The 8,891-nt window shown below is 67.4% G+C and overlaps 3 protein-coding genes across 3 annotated transcripts in view; all 3 read right to left on the bottom strand.

The window, feature by feature from the left end:
* Positions 1-2,204, bottom strand: part of MNEG_6849 (hypothetical protein) — a gene marked incomplete at both ends in the record, with an annotated part of 3,570 nt that extends 1,366 nt beyond the window's left edge. Inside the window, 4 exons of the mRNA XM_014044676.1 lie at positions 255-386; positions 561-1,238; positions 1,455-1,921; positions 2,021-2,204. Coding sequence (XP_013900130.1) covers positions 255-386; positions 561-1,238; positions 1,455-1,921; positions 2,021-2,204 — 1,461 coding nt within the window. The remainder of the gene's footprint in view (positions 1-254; positions 387-560; positions 1,239-1,454; positions 1,922-2,020) is intronic.
* Positions 2,205-2,775: 571 nt separating this feature from the next.
* MNEG_6850 (hypothetical protein) lies at positions 2,776-3,987 on the bottom strand (the record flags this gene model as incomplete). The annotated part of the gene is made up of 2 exons (XM_014044677.1): positions 2,776-3,597; positions 3,865-3,987. The coding sequence occupies 2 exons, from the start codon at positions 3,985-3,987 to the stop codon at positions 2,776-2,778; spliced, it is 945 nt and encodes a 314-aa protein (XP_013900131.1).
* Positions 3,988-6,050: 2,063 nt separating this feature from the next.
* On the bottom strand, positions 6,051-8,388 carry MNEG_6851 (hypothetical protein; the record flags this gene model as incomplete). Its single annotated transcript, XM_014044678.1, has 2 exons — positions 6,051-8,109; positions 8,249-8,388. 2 exons carry the CDS (start codon positions 8,386-8,388, stop codon positions 6,051-6,053), a joined length of 2,199 nt encoding a protein of 732 aa, XP_013900132.1.
* Between the last annotated feature and the right edge of the window lie 503 nt (positions 8,389-8,891).

Below are 8,891 nucleotides of genomic sequence, written 5' to 3' on the forward strand. Positions count from 1 at the left end.
GGGGGGGGGGGAGGCGCGGCGTTGGGGAGGGTTCGCGCGTGCAGGGGATAAATGAGACAGGGCAAAGCGCGCAGCCGCCAGCAGACCCCAACCCCGCGGCGCTGGGCAAACCGAGAGCGGCAGGACCCCAGGCCCGCCCGGCCCCGCAGGATGACAAAGCCCATTCGACCCCGTCCGTGCGCCAGCCGCACCCCTGCCCCCCGGGCCCTTGCCGGGTGCGACGGCCCCGGCGCGGGCCCCGCGCGCCCAGGCACCTTGTGCATGCTCTCTGTGAACATCATCACGACGGCCAGCAGCTCCCTGTCGCGCCCCAGCCCAATCTTGAAGCGCGCCAGGGCCGCCTGCCGCGCCGCCAGGAATGACACCCAGTGCTCCACGGGCGCAGGCTGGCGGTCGGGGCGAGGGCGGACGCGAGGCACGCAGAGTCGTTTGGTGGCTCGCGCTGACGTGGCGGCCCATGCCCGCTTCAACACGCAGCGTGTGTCGCAGACACGTGGGCTGGCCGGTGCACGCACTCCAAGAACATGAGGCATGGGTTGCGCGCCGCACTGGAAGCTCACCGAGTGCTCTCCAGTGTCCATGCGGCACTCTGCCACGTTCCACCAGGCCGGCCCGAGCGCCTGCGCCATCGCGCGCATCGTGCTCATGTGCGTCTTGGCCACCGCGGCGATCACGTGGAACGCCTCGCCCTCGGGCCCCTCGCCCTGCCCGGCAGCGGTGGCGGCGGCGGCGGCGGCGCCGTCGGGCGCGGCGAGCGGCAGCAGCACGCCCGCGGCCGCGACAAAGGCGGTGTGGACGTGGCGCAGGCGCTCGGCCGCGCCGGACGCGCCCTCCCTCGCCAGCTGGTCTGGGCCGGGCAGCGCGCTGATGAGCGACGCGTAGCGCTCCACCGCGGCCCCCGCGGCCGCGTGGCGCGCGGAGACGGCCCCGAGCGCCGCCCGCAGCTGCGCGGCGGCCTCGACGAACGGCGGCGAGGGCGGCGCGGCCCGCTCCAGCCCGGGCGCCGCGCCGAAACCGCCGCCGCCGCCGAGACCCCCGCTGCCCAAGGGTCCAGCCGCGTCCTCGAACCCCGCGCCGCCGGGCGTGGCGCCACGGCCCAGCGCGGTCTGGAGGTTGATCTCGCGGTCAGCCACCAGGGCGGACAGGCTGGTCATCTTGGCGCGTAGGGCCAGGTTTTGATAGGCCAGGTAAGTCAGCTGCTGTTGGCGGTCGGCCAGCTGCTGCTGCAGCTCGTCCATCTAGGAAAGGAGGGGGCGTGGGCACGGGTTGCGCGGATTTGCACCTCGCAAGCTGGTGCGATCGTGTGTGGATGCATGCGTGTATGTGTGTGTGCACACGCACGTGCAAGGTCCCACTCACCGCTGAAAGGAACCGACTGATCAAGGGCGGGATGCTAAGCTGCCATCACAGCTCATTCGCGGCTGCCCCCGCATGCACGCCCCCTAGGTACCCACCATGCCCTTGCGGCGGGCCTGGTAACGCTTGTTGGACTCGGCCAGGGACCGCCTGCGCCGCGCCAGGCGCTCCTCTGGCGTCAGCCCCTGCGCGCGCGGCGGGCGCTGCTGCTGCTGCTGCTGCTGCAGCTGCTCGCCCGCCGTGCTGGGCGCGGGCTGCGGCTGGGCGCCGCGCCCCTCCCCCAGCCCGTCGCCGTGCTGAGTGCCCAGCCAGTGCTGTTTCTGGTCTTTCATCCAGTGGATCTGCTCAATGGTGTCTATCCCGTCCATCGTCCCCTTTGGCGGCGACCCGCCGGCCGATTCCATGACCTCATCGCCGCCGTCGTTGAGGCCGCCACGGCGCCTGCGCTCCGCGCGTGGCGACCAGGCCTCGCCGCCTGTCAGGTCGGGGCTGAGGATTTGATGCAGCTGCAGCATGGAGCGCTGCGCGCGCTCCACCAGCTGCGCGTGCGACCCGTCGCCGCCGGCTGCGGAGGGCGGATTGCCTCTGGGCGTGGGCTGGGAGGTGGGGCAGGCCTCCAAGGTGCAGGCAGGGGCCTGGCGGTAGTCGTGGGCTTGGGGCGCACCATTGGCACTGCCGCCGTTGTGAGGCCCGGCCAGGGCTCCACCTGCGGCGCCGTCGAAGCTCGCCTGGGCCCAAAACAGGAACGTGCTTTCATCAACGTCTGCTGCCCACTCTTCAAGTTGCTGCAGGATCGCGTCGACGCTGCTCTGGGCGCCATCAGATTGCAAATGCCCGCGGTCCGCCATGTAAGGCACCTCTAAGTGTTTACATGCCACCTACGAGCTATAGGCGACGTAACAGTCATGTACATCGCATGAAGTTATGAACGAAATAAGACACACCTGTACATGTGCGTCGTTGCACGCCACTGCGTCGTCGACTCTGCAGGGTGACCCCGCCGTAGTGCGGCAGCATACCGGCGCCAAAACCAGGGGACGTTGCCTGCTCCTTGACTAGATCAACTGAACGTTGTAGGGAACTTACAGGATTGCAATTCAGGCTAAGTTTGATCCCTCACAAGAGCAGATAGTTGCCTGCATCGAGCAGCCGGGGGTCGTCAACCCCGGGCGTGGGTGATCGACCGCAGCGGTGTGAACTCGTCCGTGACCTCACTGACCCAGCTGGACCCACCAGGCGAGTCACACCACACCAACACCATCATCATCCAGCATCACCATGAGCAACCCCTGCAGCCCCCCCTCACGAGGTAACAGGCACCCAGCTGTCATCATCACACACGCGTGCAGCCATAGGGGCGTGCACGCGCCCGCAGGCGCACCAAGCCCTCCTGGGCCGCCTGCGCGCGCCGGCCCCGCCTCAAACGCCCTCGCTCTGCGTCTGCGTCCGCGACTCCGGCGCCGGCAGCCCCGCGCGCTTCCATATCGCCGGGTTGCTGTTCTTCGGGCGGCTGGTCGCCGGCTTGCCCTTCTTCGGCTGCCACCGCTGGTACCGGCTGGCCATGCCGACGCGCGCCATGAAGTGGGGCGGGCCCACCAGCAGCAGCGCGGAGAGGAGCTCGGGCAGCGCCTGCAGCGGGAAAAGGAGCTTGTCCTCCCACCAGAAGGCGCCCGCGCGCAGCGACACGGCCCTTAGCGCCGCCGCCATCGCCAGCAGAGCGCTGCAGAGCAGCACCACGCCGACCAGCGGGTCGGGGCCGCGCGGCGGCGCCGCGGGCGCCGGCGCCGGCGACGACGCCGCCGCGCCCGCAGCGGCGGCACGCGCGCGACGCGCGCCGCGGCAGCAGCAGCAGCACGCGCAGCAGCAGCAGCACAGCCGGCGCCAGAAGCCGGGGGCGGCGCGGGGGCCCTTGCTTCCCTCAACATCCTCAGGGCTGTCGCCCGCGTCCGCGCCCTCCTCAATGACAGTCGCAATGATTGAGATGGGCTCTCCAAGGTCCATCGCCTCTGCGCAGCCGCGCTCGGGGTCGTGCCGCTCAATCTCAGTCTTGCCCTCGCCCGCGCCGCCCCCGCTGCCCCCCGGGCTGCCGGCTGCCGCGGCAGGGGCGAGGTTGCCCCCGCCGCCGCTGCTTTTGGGCGTGCGGGGCTTCGGCGTGGGGCTGGGGGCAGCGAAGCGGACGAGGCTTCCAAAGAATGCGACCGCTGCCTGCAGGGTGATAACTGCCGCGACCGCCAGCAGGCCCTGCACCACGAGGTATGCAAGGCAAATGGGTGAGGCGTCGTCAGTGGCTCACCGCGGACGTCCCAAACACGAAAACGTGGCGGCGGCGGTGCACCGTCGCAGTGGCCGAGGCGCCGCTTGCAGGAGGCAGAGCTTGGGGATTGCCGAGCATCCACTGACATCATCGCATCGTCGCCCACACAAACGAGCCCGCTCTCGCAGCCCGCCAACACCAAAGTATACGCGCCCGACGCCCTGCGCCTGCCGCAGCCCGTAGCGAGGCCTCACCCAGGCAGACGCCGCCTTGACGTTGGCTGCCACCACGACCGAGTCGGCGGTGCGGCCGCCGTGCGCCAGGCCCGCGGCGGCGACGCCCATCACCGGGCCAAAGACGGCGCCGGCTATCAGCATGGCTTGAGAGGCCCGGACCCAGGATTTGAAGTTTGCAGGCTTGCTGGTGGCTTTTGCATTGCGGTACCTTTGGGATTGGGGCAGGCGAAGGCGCGGTGGCGGGGGTTGGCGAGGAGCCAGCCAGGTCAGCGACCAGGTGCGCGACGCACCTGCGGTGCGCTGTGGCGGCAGGCGCTGCACATCGTGCCGCTCATGCAAATAGCGTAAACGTGACATGCAGTCCTCGTTGACAGACACAAACTGTGGGGAACGGCGTTCACCCCTTGCAGCGCGCAGCGCTCACCAGGAGCTCAGCACCGCTGAGCTGTTGCATAGGGCCATGCCTAGGCCGGCGGCGGTGAGCGCCCACCAGGCCGTGACCATGGCCTGGTCGCTATTCACGGGGTATGCGGCCCTCAGTGCATATGCAACGCCCCTCACTGCGAGGCGCGGGCGGCAGCGCGCTCGAATCGGCTGTGCGGCAACACAGCGCAACCTTCATCGCAGTATGATGTGTGCAGGTGTGCCCGAATGCACCGCGTTCAGCAGACAGCGCCACAGCCATGGTAGGTGAGCTTTCATCAATTAAATTGTCTCACGTGCGCAGGCGCCAGATATGAGTCCATACACCCGGTAGTGCGACGAAAAGAAGTTTGCCAGGGCCCCCACGGCGAGCGCGAGGAAGAGGGCGGCCACAGCGGCAGACGGAGCTTGTTCATACATTTGTGATCCCCTTAGATGGTCTCGAAAGCCCGAGGCCCTCAAAATAAGAAAGTTGTTGTGAGCTAGTCAAACGAACAACGCAGTACCGGTTGTCAATGATACATTAGTGTGTGCACAAGCACATGCAAATCACTTGACTTGTGAACCAGCCATGACAACAAGCAGGCTGCCGCGCAACCCAGGAAGTGGCAGTGACGAGTGTGCAGATGTGCTATGCTGCTGCTCCCAGCAGTGCCGTGCTCTCAGCAGGCCCGTTGCCATACGTTACTGCACAGCTGTGTGGCTGCAGATTGAAGCAGCATACAGAATGTGTGTGACCTACACTGCGATGAGCGGCATGCATGTGACGTGTGCGAATATCATAAAGCCGACAGCTGAAACTGTCGCGTGGTGCGCCGCATTATCTCACTGCACCCGTCACCTGCCCTGCCCTGCTCATCTCACCCTGTCGAATATTCTCTCGTGTGCACCCCCCAGCAACAGTGCTTGCTTGCACACCAAACATCTTGTGCGCAACTTTACACACATGAGAATGGACATATAAGAAGGAAAGGGGGGGCTGAGTACAGCCTGTAAATGTGGGAGAGCGCCACAGAGGGGCCGCTCGGCACAAAACATTGGAAGGAAAGTTGGGCAATTGTGACACACAATTGGTCCCAGGAAATGCTGTCGCTCAAAGGACAACACTGGGCAGCGCTGTATGCGCCAACATCGATAGGGAAAGCTGGCAGCAACAGGCTCGCCACAAAACAGTGCCTAGGTGTGAACACCTACGCGCTCTGTACACAACCGCGGTGTGCGGCGCGCGTACCAGAAACCGCGCGGCACCCAGCACTTGGGCTGTCGCAGCAAAACAGGCAGCGGAATTGCGCCACCTGTTGGTGAGCGGGTGGTTCTTTCGATGGACACCGGCAGGGCAGCGCAACGTGCAGCAAGGAGAAGCCATTTGCAAGCCCGTTGCAGCACGCCCGCAGGGTTTTTTGATTTGATCTTTCCAAGCTCCTACAAAAGTCAGCAATCGTGTTGTTGTTTCTCGTAAATGTGTTGCGAAACGCTCGAGTGTGATATGATCATTGTACATGCAGGAAACAATCTACGGGACACAACTCCCCGGCTTCATTTGTAACAAACAGCCCCACAACCAGGCGCAGCTTCAAACATGTGGGCTGGCTAGGGCGTAAGGAGCCCCTTACCACCCCGCAGCGGCCAAAGCAAAGCCGTCCATGCACCAACTACCACGCCCCGCACAAGCGGCAGGTGCCGACACCGCGGTGCTTGCTCCATCGCCGCCACCGGGCAGCGTCTCGACTCCGTCGATGTCCAAAGGGGCCCGCGCCGCGTCGACGCGCATACTGCAATCCTCACCATCCGCCGCAGCTGCTCGCGCCGTCCCCAGGCACCGACAGCGTGCAGCCGTCTGCGTCGGAGCCGAGCAGGCCGGCCGCGCTCCACCCCGCCGCCGCGGCCTCGGCGGCGGCACCGATCACGCGCAGCACGTCAAGCCGGTAGAACACCGTCGCGCGACCGAGGGCGCCCGAGGTGTCCTCCGTGCTGAAGGCCGACGCGACCGCGATGGACACCGAGAACTTCTTGGCAAGCCGCGCACGCGCCTTGGCCAGCGCCTGCATCGCGGCGTGGCACGCGGCCGGGCCGGCGAGCTGCAGCGAAACGCGGCCCCACTCCAGCACGTTGCGGATGACGGCGTTGGAGAGCTTGTTCACGTCTGTGCCCGCGCCGGCCTTGAGAAGCGGCGGCTCCTGCTGCTGCTGCTGCTGCTGGTGCTGGTCACCCTCCGCGGACGGCTGCTGCTGCTGGTCGCCGCGCGCCGCAGCGAGAGCAGAGGGCTGGCCGACGGGCGGAGGCAGGTCCATGGGCAGGTTGTCGGCCTTGACCTTGAAAACCACAAAGCCGAGGGAGTCGGCATCCTGAGGGCGGCCAGAGCGCTGGAAAGGCACGAACGTAACCTCCTCCTTGCCGAGTGTGGAAGCTGCGCCGTCGTCCGAGGCGACGGCGGCGGCCGCGCCGCCGGAGCGCCCCTCAGCAGCTGCGACCAGAGCGCGCGCCGCGGCGCCGCCGGCCGCGCCCGCGGCGCCCATGCGAGCGTTGACGTAAAAGCGGCTCACGGCGAGCGTCTTTGCGGCCACGTGCGTCGCGCCGCAGGGGCCACCCTCGCCGGCGCGCTTGAGTGCTACGAGCAGGCAGCTGCCCTGGCGCTCCAGCACCTTAGCCACCGCACCCGCCGCGTCCTTCACGCTCGACGCGGCGGAGACGGTGACAGTGTCGCCGCGGCTGCGGCCGCCGGCGCGGCCACCGAACGCGCTGCCCGCCACGCTGCTGCGGGAGCCCAGCGGCGTGCTAGGCACGGGGGTGGGCGGGTAGGTGTGCGCGAACGACGCCTCGCTGGCGCTGCCGCTGGCTGCGTCATCAGAGGGCCACTGCTGCTGCTGCTGGGGGTGGGGGTAAAACTCGTAGTGGGGGTGCGGCACAGCGTAGGGCGCGTACCCCGGCGCTGGCTGGATGTGGGGCGGCAGGACGCCCACAGGGTAGCCGTACGGAAGGTGGGGGTGCGCGTAGTAGTGGGGAGGCGCGTAGAACACCGCCTGCTGCTGAGGGCCAGAGGGCGCACGCGGCAGGGGGCCGCCGGGGTAGTAGCCCTGGCCGTGCTGCTGCTGAGCTGCTGCTGCGGCGGCGGCGGCGGCCGCCTGCTGCTGCATTGGGTCCCAGTACTGGTACTGGTGCTGCTGCTGCTGCTGCTGCGCCTGCTGCTCTTGCTGCTGAGGGTAATACTGCTGCTGCTGGTGCACCTGGTTCTGTGCCTGCTGCAAAGCATGCGACTGCTGCTGCTGCTGCTGCTGCTCCTGCTGCTGCTGCTGCTGCTGCTGCTGCTCCTGCTGCTGCGCCTGCTGCTGTGCTTGCTGCTGCGCCTGCTGCTGCTGCACGACCAGAGTCGCGGCGGCGACCCCCGCCGCAACACCCGCCATGTACATACTGCTGCTTGGGGCGGGTGGGCCCCCGCGCTGCGCAGCAGTCGACGCCTGATTGGCGGCAGCCGCGACGGCAGCCGCAGCAACGACATGCGCGCGCGCAACCGTCTGCTGCGGCGGCGCGGCGGGTGTGCCGCGCTCCTCCACCTCGAGTGCCTCCTCATGGCTGGCGTCCTGCTCGACGTTGGCGGCATCCTGAGCCGGCGCGGCCAGCAGGGGGATGTCGCCAATGTGCAGGACGCCGCCGCCGCTGGTGACTGCGCTGGGCGATGTGGGCGTCGACAGCGCACCATCCTCCGACAACGCTGGGTGGGCACGTGGGCCCGTCCACACAGCGAGGACGGCCTCAGGGCCGCTAATCACGGCGCTGACGGGCACAGAGACCGGGATGCTGGGCGCGGTCGCACTCGAAGCTCCGTCGCAGGACACCAGCGGCCTGCGTGGATGTAGCAGCGGGCGCGATGTGTGGCTTTGATTCGCAGAAACGCTTCGAAGTATCCTGGTAAGGCTGCGAGGACTCCAGGCGAAGCTGGCCGCCCTCCCTACATTGCTGTCAGTCTGCGGGTGCAGCTCACCGCGCCTCAAGCACGGCCGCAGCATTGCAGCGGATGTCCTTCTTGCGCTTGGGATGCACCCCCGTGGTGTGCTTGCCCTGGCTGCTGGCGACATTGTGGGGCTTCAGATGAGTGACCTGACCGATTCGTGGGAGAGCCATAGCGACGAAGATAGGCCCCGTTGAGGGGCCAGAATGATGTGCGATAAGGTGATTGAACTGGCGTATCGGCTGGCGCCTAGATATCGCTGCGCTGTGGCGGGCGCACCAGGGGACACCTTGGGAGTGGTCATCCAGACGCTGCTGACAGGTTGACGTGGCGCGCGAGCGAGTGGCCACAGAGCGCGCTGCAGACCGCCGCGTCACCCCTGTGCTGCTTTCCCACATCCCCGGACATACAACGGGCCCGCATGAGCAGCCAGACGACGCGCCCAGCATGTGCATTGCACCACGCCCAACAGCAATCATGCTGGCGTGCGAGTGAGGGCAGGAGTGACCCGCGTTCCGGGTGCCAAGTGCGGTACTGAGCGGGAGTGACCAGCGTTCTGGACTTGCTGTGCAGCGGTGCTAGGGCGTTACTGTTGCGTGGCAAAATCGTAGCCCGGTCCTCTGGCGTTCGGCAAGCTTGAGGGCAGCAGGGGAACACACCACCCCGTAGAGTAGAG

Source organism: Monoraphidium neglectum (genome assembly GCF_000611645.1).
Source record: "Monoraphidium neglectum strain SAG 48.87 unplaced genomic scaffold scaffold01155, whole genome shotgun sequence".
In the NCBI taxonomy this organism is placed as follows: domain Eukaryota; kingdom Viridiplantae; phylum Chlorophyta; class Chlorophyceae; order Sphaeropleales; family Selenastraceae; genus Monoraphidium; species Monoraphidium neglectum.